Source organism: Ylistrum balloti, unplaced genomic scaffold (genome assembly GCF_031769215.1).
Source record: "Ylistrum balloti isolate Yb309-2 unplaced genomic scaffold, AGI_CSIRO_Ybal_v1 Utg370612, whole genome shotgun sequence".
Classification (NCBI taxonomy): Eukaryota; Metazoa; Mollusca; class Bivalvia; order Pectinida; family Pectinidae; genus Ylistrum; species Ylistrum balloti.
Window position 1 is genome coordinate 82,942 of NW_026782376.1, and position 19,962 is coordinate 102,903.

The window sequence follows — 19,962 nt, forward strand, 5'->3', positions numbered from 1 at the left end:
TGTCAACTGTTCAACAAGTGTCTGTCAAGGTAAAATGAAAATTTATATGCAGTTGTCTTGAATGAATTACCTGATGTCTAAAATCACTTATTGGAAGAGGGAAGGAAAGGCCTTAGTGTCACACATGATTTACCAAAGGGTTAAAGGTCAAGTCTAGGTGTCGCACATGATTTACCAGAGTGTTGAAGGTCAAGTATAGGTGTCACACATGATATACCAGAGGGTTGAAGGTCAAGTCTAGGTGTCACACATGATTTACCAGAGGGTTGAAGGTCAAGTCTAGGTATCAAACATGATTTACCAGTGGGCTGAAGGTCAGGTCTAGATGTCTCACATGCGTTACCAACAGGTTTAATATCAGGTCTAGGTGTCTCATATGACTTACCTGATGGTTTAAGTTGAAGTCCAGGCCTAGGTGTCTCACATGCTATACATTTGGAGGCTGTTCCATCATTTGGAACTAGACAGGTATCACATTCCCAATTTCCTGTGGGTTTCTCGAATTTGGCAGTTGAACTTTCTTTTACAGGAGAATTAGCAGAACCTGAAAAGCAATATTAATGAAATCAACTGAAATCAGTGAAATTAATCAAAATTTTTTTCCCCTCAAAATATGTCACTACATGGAATTCTAAAAACAATAATTTTGATACTATGATCTTACCAGCAGATCCTGGTTTATTTGCCTGACAAGGGACACATTTTGTATCAGTAGACTTATTCTGTATCATACTGCTGTCATAAGTCCATGATCCTTCTGCAACTTTAAATACGGACGACAAGTTTGGTTGACTGGAGGGTGACGCAGAACCTAAATAGTAAGTAAAAGATAAATCAGAGGTTTTCCTCTCATTACCCAGCATAATTTCTGTTACAGTGATTTTTGGACTCAGATATTCAAGTTCTTGACTGATATTTTTTGTGACTCAAATTCTGAGGCCCCTCTATATATCTTATGTGAATCATCAAAATTTTAGAAATGGCTGCAGTCACTTTAAAAATCCTTCAGTTAGTGACACTTATATTGAGAACATTTCCATTCAAATTTTTTTTAACGCTAATGGAATTTTTAATCCATTCTCCACAAAATGCAATAATTTTCAATGTCACTGATACAAGCTGTAAGGTATGATTGTAAATTTCATCAAATCATCTGTAGTCACGCATTAATAAGACTTCCTTCTTGACATGCATTTTAAACAAGAAAAATTGATAGCTGAATAACTGAAAACCAAGGTTGTAAGTACAATATTTGTACAGTACAGTAATTGGCCTACAACTTACATAATCATTTATTGTAAACTTCTAAAAATCAACTAAAAGGTGGGGTCAACACATATGGGGATATAACATTAGCATTGGCCCCCACTTAGAAATTCAAAATATAACCATTAAAAGATATGGGTATCAGAAGCTTAAATACAGAAAAGTAAGTCTTGGAATTGATTTCTTATAAAATGGGAGATCCTTGACTAACACCTTTGTGGGTGTTAAAGTAGTTGTTGTGTAATTCCTTCTAGTGCATTATTACGAGGCAGATCCAATAAAATTATGTCATTAATATGTGCACATTGTATCAACCAACATTTTGATACCACATATCACACTATTTCAGGAGAAACGTTTCTTTTCTGTTGAAAAATGCAGCCAAATTAATATAGAAAGCCATTACTTTTGAGAAAAGTATTGTTTTGGACACTTTAATTGTCACATTCTGAAATCAGTCTATTTTTTCATACGTGCTTAAAAGTTGGCCACAGACGGTATCTTTCAAAAGGAGGATTGTTGGAAAAAATTAAAACCAGTAAATTTGTCATTTTACACCTTTGCTTCAAAAAAACCCCAAGAAACACTGATTTTTTCTTCATTGTTTTTAGATAGTGACAGCTTAATAACCAAAAGTCTGTAGGTCTTGCTATTTAACAAGGTGGTTGTTCATGCCAATTTGTATCAGTTTGGTTAACATTGCTGAACTTGACCTCTGTTCAAGGTCACACAAACAAAATTTGTTAAGAAAGACATTTTTGTGCAAGTTTCACAATTTGAAGATTTAGTTAGCAGCTTTATACAAATCTTTTGATGAAGGTCAATAAAATGACCTTATCAGCTAGATTATGTACAGTAATAGAGACAGGTTTTGCCTTTGTTAGTTCGAATCCTTTTGCGTTTTAGTATAGCAGAACTGCTCAAGTGATTGCTTGTTAGAACTCGAGTGTTGCATGGACTGGGTTAGTTCGATCTTGATGCTAACCATGGCCCAAAAAATACAAAATGCATGCAACATGTGCACACGTTCCAAGGATTTGCTTGCCCGCTGGACAGACACAGGAGTAATCTTTGACAGGGTCGTCTTGATCATATCTGTCAAACGCAATCCAAACATTGTATTTTGACTGTGATTTGTGCCTTGAATGGATTTGGCATCAGAGAAGATTTTCATCATGCTGATAGACCCAAACTTCAAAGTCTCCAGCAGGAGCCAGATTCTCAGCAATATAACTGGGTGCTACTTTCAACTGGTATGATCCGCAGGTTACTGTTTCTAAATATTACATATCCAGTACTAGAAACTCTATTGAACAGGCATCAAGTTTCACCCAGTTGGCCTTGTTGCGTCTAGAAAAGTCATGTTCATCTGCAACCCTGGAGGCCAAGGTGTTGGGCAGAGCCAAACGGGATTGCATTCGCTCAGCAAGGCGACAGTCCCTCAAGTCCCTCTCTTGTGGACACATAAATTGGTCCATGTACAGCATTCAAGGAAGCAGTAGATATTTTAACCAGTTCCTCTATGACACTAAGGAAGTAGTTTGAGTTGAGTTGTTCTCTGAACAGTTTCCACTGTTTCAGTCGACCATGGTAGCTGTCCACAACCCATCTGGACTTAATACACTGACGGTCCTCGTTGGCAATAAGTGTATCATGCTGTGTCTGACCTGACAGAAGATAGGAAGGCATGTACACAGAAACCCTGAACCTCGCAGAAGCCCCAGCACATCCCTAAACCTCCGGTCAACAATGAGCCAAAAGGTCAGGTTCTCAACTGTTCCAAGAATTTTTGTCAAGATATTTGCATCCTTTTCATTGCCATAAAAGGCCCAATAGTGTCTAGTACATAACCATCTGGAAAGACAACGCTCATGCATTGAACATAGTTGCGCTTCTTTTGCCCCAATATGAGGATCTTTGAAGGGAGTGATCAGCACTTTTTTGGACATAAATGTAAGTACCACCAAAGATTACAATTAATTTGTCCCTGTAGAAACATTTTGTCAAGGCAGTGTTGTGGCACTTAGTGTCCTCGCGGGTTTTGTGTCTTAGTCCATGGCAACAGGGCACAATGGTCTGGCTCAAGGCTTTTAAGACACTATGAAATGTGTGAGACACATATTGTTTTTCTATCAGACCACACAAGACACCCAGTTGAGACCATGAAATATTGGTCCTCAGTTAAACCCAGAAAAAAAAACATGGAATGTAAAGGAACATGATCCTCTATTCATGTGTGAGGAACAAATGCTATGGATTTGCTGCATTTGTTAAAGTGTGTAACCAGTCCATGCTTTAAATTCTTCATTCCTGAGATGGTCTACATCTATGCCTGTGTTGGTTGGAGTAACAGCAGAAAGGAAATGGCTTAGTTCAAGGAGGTCATTGATAACCTGATTAGCTCTTTTTGGAGATGAAGAGCTATTAATTCCATTGTTTGCAGATCTAGTGGCAAAGAAGGATTCAGAAAGTCATCAATTACGTGGTCATTGCAAACATGAACATCAGGGGGACACCATAGAAAAAGGAAAAATATAAAGTTGTCCTGGCACACTGGGGTATAGTGCATAGCCCAGTGCTCTCTTTACCACATATGACATATCTTTTATGCAAAATGCCACCATAAAATAATTTCTCAACAGAGATTAGTGGTAGTTGGTTTGATGACATGAAATCAGTGTAAGCATCATCTGCATCATTCGCCAGGTCATCTGGAGTGCTCATACCAGAAGGTTGCTTGAGGTACCACTTGTAGCAGTTTCCACACAATATGCTTTCTTCTGTTATGCTAATGATCCCAGCAGTCAGCATCTGGTGCAGTCAGTTATACTGGGGTAAATATACATGTCTTACTTGAGCTCTGTCTCTTTTGAGATATATCTTTCAACCTGGTTTTGCAACCACGACCTATGCACATGTCTGACATGATTATCAGTAAACTTGATAGGAGATTTGCAGTAATTTGAATTTAATTCAGAATGTCTAACATAAGTGTAACTTTGTCTATGTAATTGTCTATAGATACTTAGCAAAAATGGTATGAATATTTTAAAGTAATACCTTTATATGTTTCAGGAAATCAACATACTTGCACATTCAAGTGTCAGACAAGGTTATCATTTCTGGCCTTGTTTATTAATTAGAATATCAAATTAATTTATATCCATTATTGTTATACGAAGAAAAGTGGAATGACCGTAACATGTTATCAGTAATACTGATTATTTAATCATTGGTAAGTTTTTATAATACAAACAGCTGTCAGTTGTTCTTTAGAGGATAGATTTCTAGTGTAGAAAACATCATGTAAATAGCAGTATTTGGCACAAAAAAACAACAAAACTAAATCTTCATTATTAAGGCAAATCATGCAATAAGCATATTTAAATTTTGTTAAAAATATATTTTACCTGTTCTGAAATCACTTCAAATTTATTCAATAGACAGCATATATACATAGAATTTTTTTTTAAAGAAGTATAATATAAAGACTGAGATTGCAACTTTACAAAATGAACTTGACATACTTTGAGATATTCTTTACTTAGTGAAAATTTTGCATTTTTTTTTTAAGTTATCAATATGCTTACATTTTTTATGCCAATATAACGTATGTGGTATCAAAATAATGGACATTTTATGTACGTTAGACTGGTATATAAATATTTTCATTTAAAATTCTAATGTAACAAGTATTAGTCATTATGTTAGGGTACCTTTGTCACTCAACCTGGTGTTATACAAGGTCCAGTATGACTATAAGTAGTTATAACAACTAATCATTTATGTGGTTGTAGGTTATTTTCATGTATCTACATAGGACGAAAAAATAATAGAAATCTATGTGGAGGCCAAATGTTGACCCCACCTTTGGTATTTGTTAAAGATAACCAAATCTGAATGCCATATTATCTAAACTTTCTGAGAAACTGATCCATTTGAAACCAAATACTGATATGGAGACTTTCAGAAAAGTAACAACTAAGTTGCCATGCATTTCCTCAGTTGTATGAAGTCAAGAAGCAATATAGAGCTGTTCTTAAGTAAAAACGGGTGGGATGGTCGGGAGGCAAATTTGCAAGGAATGCAGTGGATAGAAGCATATGTTACATGCCATTTTTACTTCATTTATTTCACATGTTTTCGTTATTTTCTTCTCATGTCAAATCCAAGCAAATAGGAAACTTGCTTGTGGCTAGTCCACAGAAATATATTGGTGTGATTTTGCATTACAAACGTGCCATGAGTCAGCTTGACTAAAACCAACAAAAATGCTTACTAATGAATGGCCCTCACAAGGATTCAAGGCCATTTTGGCCAAGCCATGTGATCACCTTGTATAACTAGTAATCTTTTGCCATTTTTTTCTCCTAAATTGTGTTAAGTTAGTTCCCTTGAATTTCTGGATTGGGAACAAACGTGCATTTGGAAGAATGAATCGTGATGTTTAGTTTTGTTACATAAATTGATATAAACCTGCAGCATCTGGCTTTTTGGCTCCACAGGCTACACACTTTATGATATCAGCTGTGTTGTTGATACAGCAGGAATCACACTCCCAGCTGCCTTCTGCGACCTTAAACATGGCGGACAGACTGGGTTTGCTGTCCTCCTTTGAACCTAGAGCACAAAAATCCTTATTAACAGATGATTCCTAAGTCCACATGTGCCAACTGCATTTGTCCACCAAGTAAAAAATGACATTGTAATCTCCCTCTCCTCGGCACATAAAAGCAAGTAATTAACATACATTCACATTACCTCCATTGAATGTGGATGACTTGATAACATAACTGTCACGCAATGGAGGAACCACTTCACTGTACACTGGATATATCTTAATCCAGGTATAAAGCGTTCTCCTTAAATTTGTGAATGATCAAGAAACATTGTTAATCAAAACAATGTGAGTAGCAGCTCATGTAGATATAACCATCAACCACTTTTTCATTTGATATAAATACATTGAGGGGTTAATCTATTATTGGTTGACATTATATCTTGTACACAAACTTATCGTGGATAAGACTAAGTGATTACTATATATACTCTCCTCCTGTACCTAAGTGGGGGCATACAAACCAAATCGAAGATCTCAGTAATGTTTGTGCATTTTCTCTGACAACACTGATAATCTTTGTCAATGTCAACATCCCTTGACTGTACTTTATATCCAAATTATCAAAGATCCAGTACTTAATGTTTTTATATATTTGAAAGACATCAAAACATGTTTTTCACAGTTATGCATTTCTTTTTTATACACTCACTTTTACCAAGAACATCTGTAACACTCCCTTTTTTGAGTTCTTTGGCAGGTTCAAAGCTGCTATTGAATGAAGATGTCTTGGCACTGGATCCACCCAGAACATCCATCACACTGCCTTGCTTCAGTTCTGATGCAGGTTTGAATCCACCCATGCTTGTTGTGTCTTTGTTGGTCTTGGTAGAGCCAAAACTGAAGCCACTCTCCCCTGACTTACCAAGAACATCCATCACACTACCAGATTTCAGTTCCGTGGCAGGAACCAGACCTCCTGCAATACAAAATTTTCACTTTAACTTACAAAGTGTGTTCAATTTTTTAAAAATAAGATTTATCACTAAATTGTTCATATGATAGCAATACTTGTGTAGTCTAATTTACTCTTTCATATTCTTCATTTATTATTTAACTTTTACAAAATTAGAATCTTTGTGATGTAAAATATCCCTATCCAAGAAAAATATGCAAACAATGAAAATAAAACAATAACTAAAAAAAAAAGAAAAAAGTTACACACATTCACCAAAAATATCTCGTTTTCACAAATTCTTTTAAGCATTACTCAAAATCCATCAGAAACAATCACATCGTAGAGAATGGAATCGTTTATACTAGGACTAAATAAATGTCCTCTGTGATATAATGGTTGTACCTGAAGATCTGGGAAGGACTGGTGATGCTCCAAGGTTTGATGGAGACTTGGACTGAAGGCCCATAGGACTTCCAAACTTGAAGGCGGGTGAGGAGAAGGCGGCTGGAGATTCTTTGTCCTTCACTGGCCCAATGTCAAATGTGACAGATTTGGGCTTTAAATTACTCTCATTTTCCATATTCAGTGGAGAACTAAAGGTGAAGTCCTATAGAAAACATACACAGATTACTTAATTTACTTCTTAACAATCTAATATGGCAATTGTGATAATGGTTAGGGCGGTTGAAGAGTTAAATGTGATGATCATGCAGGTGCAGGTTGGGAGGCACTTATTTTTTTACCCTAACAACCCATGAAATAAAGTTTATTCAATACCTAAGCATGTATACATACTTTAATATCACACAAACTTGTTACTTCAAGCACTTCCTTATCCTTCACCTTTTTTTTTTTTCAAAGTTGCATTAGTTCTCGCATTCCAAAAGAGTTTCAAAACCTAAATGAGTTATCGGACTTTCTATATCAAGTCTACCGCAACATTTTTTTTTTTGGGATTCCCGTTTAACCAGTCACCCATTTTATTAAATTTGTAATATCACTGATCACACATAAAATTTATTTTTTGGTGTTGTCCAAACCACCAACAAAACAATTCATCTGCCACCCGCTGTCCCTACATTTAATTCTGGGACTGTCCGTATGTATTTTCAGTCTAATGAATGCCACTTTTGTTACTGTTTGGTTCTCATATGAGAGAAATCTTCTGAACAATGTTAGGCAAGAGGCCCCGACGACCTACATCGCACATCTGATATTTGATGCTTTTTGAAAACAATTCCAACATCACTGACCTTCATAATGGAGTCTACACCAAATAAAAAAACTTGAAATTCAAAGCACTTAATGCAATAAAGTTTCTGGTGAAATATTATCACATTAAGACTTTTAAAGAAGTTGTTTGCGTTGAAAACAAATTTAACCCTGTGAATATGGACAGTTTTTTCTTTCCACTACCTCTGTAGCAATGATCTCTGCAAGAAATAGGCAAATAACGTACTTGACACTAACCAGATGCTTTATGATTCTACATCAAAAAACTCTATAAGAAAAATTTAACTTATTCTTATACAAAATTCTGAGCAAGTTAGATTTAGTAATCCAAAGATAGAATATCTCACTGTTTTTGTGGGTGGGACCTGGTCCGACTGTTTAGTTGGGGTTTTCTGTATGGGTGTCGCGAAAGTAAATTCTGCGTTGGACTTTTCTGCCTTCTTTTCCACTGGCTTGGTAAGTTGTGATGTTCCAAAATCAAATTGAGGGGTACCAATCACTGGCAATGTGAATTCTGTTCGTAAATTGGGCATTTCAACCTAAAAATAAATCATCAGTTCATTTGTATGTTTTTATCTAATAGCAATGCAAAACATGAATAAACTAATAATAAATCTGTGAAAATATGAAAAGCCTCTTTTCAAGTTTACAGTTTGTGACCACACTTGTATCTTGTGATAAAGCTGTTCAACTAAATCTGATATCAGTAGTACAAGTGAGATATGTAGGATCATCTTCAAAGATTTTGTATCACTCAATTACATAAGTTATAGAAAAGCTCCAAGTAGATATTGGTCTACAAGGTGTTAAATAATACAAGAAAGACTTAATGTGCTTCCTGTCTATATCATAATCATAAAACTAAGAAAATATTTGAAAACATATAATCTTGTCCCCCCCTCCCTTCAGAAAAAAAAAAAAACAAAAAACCCTCTCAACAAACTCAGTTGCTTTATTTTTGTTGCAATAGCTTGTGGAAACTATCAAGGTAATGCATGAGCATTACATTTATGTATACTAGAAGTAATTAATGAAGAATTAATCAAATTCAGTACTTTTACAAACCTTAGATTTATTATTGATAGGAATCTGGCTGTTAGCATTGTAACTGAGGTATATTTGGTTTAGGTTGATGTAGAGCTATGAGAACTGCTTGATTGAAATATGTAATCCCTCATTATGTGGGATTATCCAGAGCTGACAATGTTACTGAAATATTTTAGACTTTACCTCTTCTTCCTCCTCTTCAGCAGCCTTCCGTCCTGGAAAGTGCTGCTGAAACTTTTTACTTTTCAGTTTTCCACCCCCTGATGCAATGCTCGGCGTCTTCTCTGGTTCCTGAGGGGTTGGTCGACTACAATAACATCAAAGTCAAATATTTCATCCATGACGGTTACAAAACCACAATAAATATGTACAGTACTACAGCCCAACATGACTTTTTTTAGCTATCTATCTGGAACTTGTAAATATCATCAATCATCCGAGTAATTATGATTCTTTTTATGTAAATGGCTGCAAGACCTATGACATGAATGGCTCAGTCCATTTTATATAACATGAATGGCTCAGTCCATTTTATATAACATGAATGGCTCAGTCCATTTTATATAACATGAATGGCTCAGTCCATTTTATATAACATAAATAATCTCTGTCCAATGTATATAACATGGATGGCTTCAGTCCAATGTACATAACATGGATGGCTTCAGTCCAATGTATACAACATGGATGGCTTCAGTCCAGTATACATAACATGGATGGCTTCAGTCCAATGTATACAACATGGATGGCTTCAGTCCAATGTATATAACATGGATGGCTTCAGTCCAATGTACATAACATGGATGGCTTCAGTCCAATGTATACAACATGGATGGCTTCAGTCCAATGTATACAACATGGATGGCTTCAGTCCAATGTATATAACATGGATGGCTTCAGTCCAATGTATATAACATGGATGGCTTCAGTCCAACGTACATAACATGGATGGCTTCAGTCCAGTATACATAACATGGATGGCTTCAGTCCAATGTATATAACATGGATGGCTTCAGTCCAATGTATATAACATGGATGGCTTCAGTCCAATGTACATAACATGGATGGCTTCAGTCCAATGTATATAACATGGATGGCTTCAGTCCAATGTACATAACATGGATGGCTTCAGTCCAATGTACACAACATGGATGGCTTCAGTCCAATGTACATAACATGGATGGCTTCAGTCCAATGTACATAACATGGATGGCTTCAGTCCAATGTACATAACATGGATGGCTTCAGTCCAATGTACATAACATGGATGGCTTCAGTCCAATGTACATAACATGGATGGCTTCAGTCCAATGTATATAACATGGATGGCTTCAGTCCAATGTATACAATATGGATGGCTTCAGTCCAATGTATACAACATGGATGGCTTCAGTCCAATGTACATAACATGGATGGCTTCAGTCCAATGTACATAAGATGGATGGCTTCAGTCCAATGTATACAACATGGATGGCTTCAGTCCAATGTACATAACATGGATGGCTTCAGTCCAATGTATACAACATGGATGGCTTCAGTCCAATGTACATAACATGGATGGCTTCAGTCCAATGTATACAACATGGATGGCTTCAGTCCAATGTACATAACATGGATGGCTTCAGTCCAATGTATACAACATGGATGGCTTCAGTCCAATGTACATAACATGGATGGCTTCAGTCCAATGTACATAACATGGATGGCTTCAGTCCAATGTACATAACATGGATGACTTCAGTCCAATGTATACAACATGGATGGCTTCAGTCCAATGTATACAACATGGATGGCTTCAGTCCAATGTATACAACATGGATGGCTTCAGTCCAATGTATACAACATGGATGGCTTCAGTGAAATGTATTTAAGAATCAATATTTGATGAACCTCTATAAAGGCTAAATGTAATATTGACCTAAGAACACTGAAATAAAAAGTTATCTAAAATATTTTGATCACATTCAAGTTCAATTGCTCGAGTGACGGCATCAATCGGGAATCTGACACAACAGCACAGGTAAAGATAGACATTGGGTAACACTATGACTCCCCTCCCCCCTTCCTTCAAACATTGACATGAAAAATCACTTACCTGATCTTTGTAGGTACTTTTGCATTTAAGAAACCCTGAAACACATTAAAGATGCGTCAAAAACCATTTTGAATATCATATTTCTTGATTACTAATGAATACCTTACACTTTAAATGATTCCAAACAAAGCAGAAACTAATCATTCAATATGTTTTGCAGTACTGTGGCACATGGTCTATGTGTAGTTATATTTTAAACAAAGGTTTTACCTTGTCTGACTGTGTCTGGGGAACTGTTACTCGCTGGTAGTTACGACTGATGGAGGCTGGTACAGGTGTGCTAACTTTACCTGTTGGTGGGCCACTCTGGGATTTCTACAACCAAGTCTCTAAATTATTACTCAATATAACTCATTGCAATATGACTCAGAAACCTAATATGTCTAACAAAATATGAATTGTTAAGAAGAAAGACACACAATCATATATATTACAATAACAGGTATTAAATCCATTCCAGCATTGTCAATATCAGTATTAGCTTGAATGTAAAAAAATTCAAGTATCTATCTTCAATGATTTTAGAGCTCTGCTCTTGAAAAAATTAATAATTTGGCATGTTTCCATGGTAACAGATAAAGTGATTAAAAAGAGAACTGCTCCATTTCATGAGTACTAGCTTTATACCTGTATAAGATTTTGAGAAGTAATTCTGAACACTTTCAAAGTCCTGGCCTGAAATTGTCATTTGACCCATGTGTTTTCCACAATAAAAGAAAAACTATTTAAATGTAGAATGTCTCTATCACAACAGGCACTACTAGAGTACCAACTTAGTAACTGTACAAAAATTTCAGTTGTTAACTTGAGCTCTGGTCCAGATAATACCCTTGTCTAGACACACAGATGGATGAAATGACAAAGCAAATTTAATATCCCCTACTAACGTGCTTAAGGGGGGATAACTACATGCTTTTAAGATGCAAAGTAGATCAATCTAAAACATAATAGCTTCATGCCCCACTGTTCAGAGTATTAAGACCTGAACTTTGTGAATAGGAAGCATTTTCATATTGCCATGTATACAGGAAAACATTCACCGTAAGTTTATTTGCTCATGTATCAAACTGAACATCTTCTGAAAATATGCTCAACTTAATATGTTTCACTCAGTGTTTAATTTCACCCTTTAACAAAGGGACTACAGCTAAACTGTGAAAAACAATTTGCCACCATCTTCGACATTAATGAAAGTTCCCTGTGCGACACTATGTGGACAAGATGAAAAGACCAGTTTGATCCTTTGATGTACATCAAACAAATCTCAGTGTCACATATGTTAAATGGATTTGACATTAGGTGTTGATCTCCTGTAATCTTGTGATTTTTTGTGATTTTGCTGGGTGCAGAGTGAAAGTGATTGTAACCCCTGCAATATTGAGGATGATTTCCCACATATAGTGATTTTTTAAAATTGATTTGGACCATCAGTTGCAATCATGGTTGTCTTTAAAGTCATAGATATCAAGCGAATTTATCAAAAGCCAGTACTTTACAAGTTTCTCCATCACACCAATAATAATATCAGTTAGGAGGTTTTACATCTGATGTTTACCACACAAACAAAGAATAAATATATAGGCATTAAGTATACACCAAAAGAGTGATGGTAAGGAAAAACCTCCTGTGAATACCTTATGTAACACAATAAAGTTGGTAAATTCCTCACCTGTAGTTCACGTCTTGTGTTAAGGTAGGAGCCTATGCTATGGCGTGCTGGTTTATAACTTGTAGGCTGAAACCAAGAAATATTATTTCAAAAAATGATTTATCAAAGAAAAGAAATCTAGAATAATTCTGCAGGACTTAATTGCCCCCCACGGCCAAGACTATGACTTCTGACCTCTGAAACACAACTTTGTCTAAAGCATACTTTTACTTGATCATTCCGTTAACCCTAGACTGAATTCTAAGGAATATGGTAAGGGTTTAAATCAAATTAGGTGACAATTTTCTATATATAACAAGGGTGACCTTGGCCTTGACCTTGGGCCCCGAAACACAAGACATAAAAAATATACTTTTGATTGATCTTTACATTAAGTTTGACCAAAATCTGTCAAAGAATAAAGTTGCAAGGTGATTACATTGAATTGGATCTGAATGGGATGGGAGAGACTTGACCCAGGCAATGCTACGAACCACCCCACCTGTCTATTTTGTGGCATTGGCATAAAATCAATGGGTTTTTTTTATGCAGAATTCATTCTTCAACCAACTTTCAAAAATATTAACATCCAAACAGACCACTCATTTCTGCTACATATGAAAATACTTACATTGAATGAAGAATTCAGTCGCAACACTGTATCATCAGTAGGTATTTTCTTAGCTTCCTGAAATCAGCAGAAGCCAAAATTAATTTTCTGAGTTACAAGAACAGGTAACATTTGTTACACAATGTAAATCAATCTATTCAATATTATGGCAATAAATTTATACACTAAGAAACAAAACTGGAAAAATCATTTTGACACCCACTAATACTAAAATACTAAAACAACATGAAACATTAAAACATCTGCTGTGGTAATGACAAGTAAAGAGAAGCAAGCTAATATCCAAATAATCATATCACATTAAAACATATTTAAATTAGTATCAACATCAGAAAGTAAAGTATAGTTTCTTTGGCAAAAATCATAAAAGTATTTCCTCCTTGAGCTTGTCCCATTTCTTCATGAACAGAATAGATAGAACTTGTATAATCCTGAAGTTAACTTATAAGCTGGTAATAGAAAATCAGGTGGTAATTTTGGTTTTACATAAGATGATGAAAATGGAATTAATTCTGATTACTGTATGGCGCATTAGAGTACACCCATTTATCAAACTTACAGACAATGGAGTTGACATCTTTTCTAGTGTTTCCAGAATCTTCTGTGCCGTTGAACTAGTTGCAGCACTTCTAGATGTATTGACTGGCTTTACTTTCATTTTTTGACGCATTGGGAAAGGTGACTGAAGCATACAGAAATGTTTACATTCTAAACACTAAAATTTAAAGTATTTTATATAATTGCAATAACACATAAAGAAACATGTAGATTTTCACAACAGGAATAATTGGACTCAATATACATGAGAAATTATCAAAGCTTTCCAAATTGAATTACACCATCACAAATAATTTCACTTATTTTTTTAAATTCTAGACAATTTTATCTTTAAGTTCGAAGATAACTTGTATTGAAAAGAAACAGAGACATATCTCATCATGTATACATAGCTAATGATTTGGAATTAGTTTAGGAAATTGTCTATATAGGCAGATGCTGCTATCTACCTTTAATTAAGTTATGTTACCTGATAAGGCCCTGTGACATTTAACCTTGTCTTCCTTTGCGCTGACGCTCCTCCGTAGGTTGTCTTACCGGGATAAAATGATGACTCATGAGAACTTTCCCCCAAGAGGGAATTACTCTGAAAAGAAAACAACTTTTAAACATAGCACATTGTATAATAGATTTTTTTAACCTTCTTATTGAAATGATAATAATTGGACATGGATTTCACAAACAATATCAAGTATAAGAAAAAGCTTATACTTATTATGACTTCCTTCTTTTCTGGTGACTATTTAATTAACTTCATTTCAAATACATCTCTTTTTCATTTTCAATTCTAAAAGGATCATTGCAAAAATTATTTTTTGTAGAAATCATTCAGATAATTTTAGAAAAAGAAAAAACATACATGAAGGGGCGCCCCAAATAGGGATATGTCAAATCCAGGTTTGCTGTAACTTGACGGTTTTGACTTCCTGGCAGTGAATCCTTCAGTCCAAGTTGTTGATTTGTTCAAACCTAAAGGTAAAATTACTCCATTTCAATCTATAACAGTAACTTCCATGGGTTGAGATTAAAAGTAACAACAAGAATATCAAACAATACTTTCCAGGTTTCCAATAGGCTACAAGATGAAATTTAGGGGTAAAGATCTCTCTGTAGGGGTAAATGGGAATGCTTCTATAGTCTACTTTGAGTCCATTTCTAACTACATCACTAACAACAATTGATATGCTTCATTTTAAGTACTGTCAGGGTTTTCTATAAGATCCGGTCGCCGGCCAATTTGACCGGCTTCTTTGATCATTTGGCCGTCTACACCAATCCAGTTCCGTAATAATGTTCCGTACACAACTACACGTACACGGCAGGCCGCCAGCACCTCGCCGCATTGCGACTCGGGTCGGCTTGCTTCACCAGCCTCCTACTTTCACTACACAGCCTACTACTAACAAAATTATGGAAAATCCTGACTGTATAACATAAAATGTTGTTAGGTAATTTCTGTCATGGTTTAAGTCTTATGCATCCTTCCAAGGGTGAAAACTTTCATGGATGTCTCATAAATATTCACTTAATTCTTTAAGTAAAGTTTTATCCATCGCATTTTATCTTCAAGGTTTGTATATAAACATGAAAATTACAAACATTTCATGTTATACAGTATAAATGAAGATGTCACCTATGTAAACAACAGATTTATTTCTACTTTTAATTTTTTTTTTTTTACGTATTTTAGGAGAAGTTTGGCAGTACCTATTATCAGATGACATTTAGCAATTAAAGTGGTTGAAATGTGTGGATGTTAACATTACAAGACTATCTACACTGAAGCTATCCAAATGGAGAACTTCCCCTAATTATATTAACAAGAAGTTTTGAACAACTATCTTGAATGATTTTAGAGCATTGGTCAAGAAAAGCTGAAATTTGTGATGAGGGTTATCCGTTTCAATGGCAGAAAAATTTAACTAGGACACTAACCTAATATTTGTACAGAAAGCTTTGTGGACTAATTTTGTGCTTTTTGACTGTTTCCATGGTAACAGATATAAAATATGAAAAAAAATGAAATGCCAATAGCAAAAGGCACAACTATGGCACTAACCTAATATATACTGAAAGTTTTGTGGAATTGAGTGGAATGGTTTTGAAGCTATAAAATCAATATCCCCCATAAATACATTTTATAGGGAATAAAAACAGGAAGGGATGCAACAGAATCCAAAAAGTTGAGACAATGATATCATTGTATGAAACAACTTACGATTTACAGATGCAGGTAGTGTTTCTTCCTGCTCTTCGCTTTCCTCACTCTCATTGTGATTACAAATGGATGAGATATCTGCAGGGTTTGTCTCTGTATTGCTAGGTCCTGGTCTGGCAATATCATCACTTGGCCCTGATGAAATATCACTGTCCAACTGCCCCCTCCCAATTGTGCAATTACTCAAAAAGTTCCTATTTCTATCAACTGATTTAGTATCTGGAAAGGACATATTAACATATTTTACAATAAAACAATAACAAGCACATATCTTTGTACTATCATTGATGTTGAATTTCTTGACTTGTAAGGTGTCTATTTTTCATTTCATTTATTTCTAGAATAATTCCATGTTGTGATTGTTACTTCATTAATTGTATGACAAAATTATGCTGTTTTCGCATGATGTTATTTTCTCACCAGCAAATGACATAATCAATACCTGCTCCCAGGAGGAGACAACTTTACATATAGAAGGAAAACCAAGGTTAAGAAATATTCTCCTCCTTTTGTAAACCTTACTCTGTTTTTCTCTACCTTGCAAGAAAATGCTTGGTTGTGTTTGGTTTTTCCTCAATCCTTCTCCATTATCACTCTTTTGGGTGCAGAATGTCATTGGTGGTTGCGATTGCTGTGGGGGCTGCTGAAGTGGCAAGGAGGGTACCAGAGGTAACGAAGACCTGGGGGAAAGGTTGGCCAGACCATTTCGTGTCAATGGTACAAACTTTGGAGGACAATATTGAGAAGAATCTCTAGATGGAATCCTATTACGTTGCTGCGATGGAAGGGAACTCTGGAAAGACATCAGAATCAGTAAATTTTATTAAACATTGTTTCCACATTATGAAACACAATATGAATCATATTTAACAGGACATTTTTTCACTGCTTTGGGAATGGGCCCCATGACCTTAAATTGATGAAAAAAGTGACAAAATCTCAGATAAGAAAAAATAACAAGAGCTGTTAAAATTCCATCATAATATCTCTCATGTAGATCATACAATTTGCAGAGGCAAATACATAACCATCTGAACAAGCTTACTGTAAACAAAATTGTTCATAGGACAGCACCATCCACAATCATTTTAATGTACCGAAACCTAGCATGAAATTCTGAACAATTGTACATCACTGATTGAAACAATCAATTTCTTTAACCATATTTTGCACTTCAGCTTCCTTGACGTAAAATTGTTCAGATGACAGTTGGCCTAGTCAACTAATAAAATAATAAGTCACAGAATCCCTGATGTTGATGCTCCATTCTTTATTTACTTGATATTAATCATTTGTTAAACTAATATTACTTATGGAATTTTAGTTCTTTCATTGGGCAATCATCAAGGTTTTGTTATTGGGAATGACGTCCATATTTAGCCAGATACAAATAAAACAAAAAAGAATACCTTACCATATACTGTGGCTCTTGGACTGGAGGAGTTGACAGTTCATCTCCTCGCTGTGGGCTTGGTTTTTTCACACTATTCACCAAGTCTGATAGCCAAGATGGCGAAATCAATTCTTTAACAGTGTCTGTAACTTTTCCAAGGAATGACTGGAACATAACAATATACAAAGGTTGAGAAAAACAATGTATGGACACCACATTTGAACTGCCTGCATTGTAATAGTCTTTGAAAAGCTTCAGATGGATCTGGTAGCATACACAGAAACACTTAGTCTATCACTGATCATCTCCATGTTTACTCCTTTTGGAAAACAGACTGCTTGTCAGCTGATTTATTATCATGTTGCTGTGCCTACTGAAACCTCTTAATTTGTTGCTTGGACATCCCATGATGTGGAAATGGGTAAGGGATGATTCAATGGTAATTGTTTATCGCACAAAACTTGATGACTACAGAGTATACTTGCAGCCTGGGCATTAATCATGCCATTGAAATACTTCAATCACTATCACATATTAAACCATATTAATAGTGAAATACAAAGAAAAGGAGTCAGGAGTACTCTGTGTTTGTATTTTTTCCTTTTTTTTTTTTACCTTACACCAAATTTCTTTCCAAACACCATCACTGGTAACCTACATTTTTTGAAGTGCAATAGGAAGAAGTAATGAAAAATACCTTGCCCCTACCTACCAGGATTTGAAGGAGCAACTCTTCAGTCTCTAGTTGGACACAATACTGGTATTCCCTAAGCAAGTAAGGCATCATGTAACTTAACTTCTACATTACCCTCTCCTTCACTAAGTCTTTCAACATTTCCAAGGAAGCATCTCATTCTCTTATAGCTTTTACCCTTGGAATGGTCAACAACTATATATCTGTAACAGGAAGGTGTAAGGAAAAACACCCCTAGGGTTTGAAATAGCAACCTTTCAATATATTGCCAACACTCTACTGTTCTACATAAGGAAATCTACAGTAGATGAGGCTAGTAAGGTAACCTGTACACTCAATACAACAGCATTAGAACAGAATAGAACAATCTCCACAGAAAACTAAATACAACTGCATACAAAAACATGAAGGTGCTTCTATAAAAAGAGGGATTTCTTAGAAGAATGGCACTAGGTGTGGTGAGATTAACAAAGTTGTAACACTGTCACATCATCAGTACGGAGAAAGTAATCGATCACTATCCTCACTTACTGGTTATAATGACCGCGAGAGTACAGTCGTTAAAGACCAAATATCTATGAAGATTTGTCATTACATTTTGATGACAACAGCCTTGCTATCATGATTAGCAAGTTATGAAACAGCGACTTACCACGAATGGCATGCATGTTTCAAGTTTTGAAAACAACTTAAGACTTCTGTGTCCAAATTTCTTAGTTTTTTCCCTCCCAAGTCTGATGATCAGTTTTTACAGACTTACAGTCATATTATCCACATGTAATCTAAACAGTTTAAATGATATAAATAAAATATTCCAATGGAATTGAGTAAAAGCAGTAAAAGTCAAGTAACAAACATTAATACATGTGATTTCACCGAAGTTAGTAACTATAAACTAGTCTTTAGCTAGGCCTAATGAATGATCAGAATGAAACAGACATCTGAAATATCATTTCCGTTGAATACTTACTTTCCGCCGTTCGTATGGTTTCGGTGGATTCAAAACTTTCTTGTTTTTTATCTTGCCACCACCCTCCTCAGACATATTGATTTGACGTCTGAGATAGAGTGATATAATCGCTATTAAGATCCTTTCGTCGTTTCATCCAAGACCATGCGACTTTCCAGAATGGAAAAAGATGGCGGTATTAACAAGAAAAGTGATTGGTTGACTCTCGCACGTGATCTTTAAATGTTAAGGTCACCGAGTAAAGATTTCGTTCCATGGGAGGTTACTCTGCAATGTTACATTTGGTTATATCGCTGATAGAAAAAAAACCTAAATAATTTTTCAAAAATGTTTTGATTAAACATATAAATCTTCCCCGATATTCCGATGTTAATATGACGAAAATAATAAGAATTAATTTAATTGAGTTCGGTCATTATGAGAAATATTGATCTGTTTATAAAGATCTAAAATGTACGTCTTTCCCTTGTGAGATAAATAATTTGTTGAGTTTTCTCCATCACAGAGAACTAACGAAGTTATTTCAGGGCTTTCAACGGAAAATATCTGTAAAATGTGTTAACTGTACCCGGAAAACCAAGTCTCAATTGTATAATTAATTTATACGTGGTCGCTTGTCTTTGAAGAGTGCTAGTGGATCTCATGGAATGCTTATGTGATAATTACATAACTGGTTGAACACTTCATAATAAC

The 19,962-nt window shown here is 35.4% G+C and overlaps 1 protein-coding gene across 2 annotated transcripts in view; it reads right to left on the reverse strand.

Moving 5' to 3' along the window:
- Window positions 1-19,351, reverse strand: part of LOC132556944 (nuclear pore complex protein Nup153-like) — a 30,467-nt gene extending 11,116 nt beyond the window's left edge. For both annotated transcript variants that reach the window (XM_060221409.1, XM_060221408.1), the window contains exons 1-18: window positions 19,270-19,351; window positions 17,627-17,770; window positions 16,750-17,005; window positions 16,213-16,431; window positions 14,854-14,963; window positions 14,464-14,580; window positions 13,996-14,118; window positions 13,437-13,493; window positions 12,827-12,892; window positions 11,368-11,472; window positions 11,158-11,192; window positions 9,246-9,369; window positions 8,363-8,554; window positions 7,185-7,389; window positions 6,537-6,803; window positions 5,743-5,886; window positions 665-811; window positions 386-544 (exon numbers count right to left, since the gene is read on the reverse strand). In XM_060221409.1, coding sequence (XP_060077392.1) covers window positions 386-544; window positions 665-811; window positions 5,743-5,886; window positions 6,537-6,803; window positions 7,185-7,389; window positions 8,363-8,554; window positions 9,246-9,369; window positions 11,158-11,192; window positions 11,368-11,472; window positions 12,827-12,892; window positions 13,437-13,493; window positions 13,996-14,118; window positions 14,464-14,580; window positions 14,854-14,963; window positions 16,213-16,431; window positions 16,750-17,005; window positions 17,627-17,770; window positions 19,270-19,344 — 2,545 coding nt within the window. In that variant the 5' untranslated portion in view covers window positions 19,345-19,351. The remainder of the gene's footprint in view (window positions 1-385; window positions 545-664; window positions 812-5,742; window positions 5,887-6,536; window positions 6,804-7,184; window positions 7,390-8,362; window positions 8,555-9,245; window positions 9,370-11,157; window positions 11,193-11,367; window positions 11,473-12,826; window positions 12,893-13,436; window positions 13,494-13,995; window positions 14,119-14,463; window positions 14,581-14,853; window positions 14,964-16,212; window positions 16,432-16,749; window positions 17,006-17,626; window positions 17,771-19,269) is intronic.
- Between the last annotated feature and the right edge of the window lie 611 nt (window positions 19,352-19,962).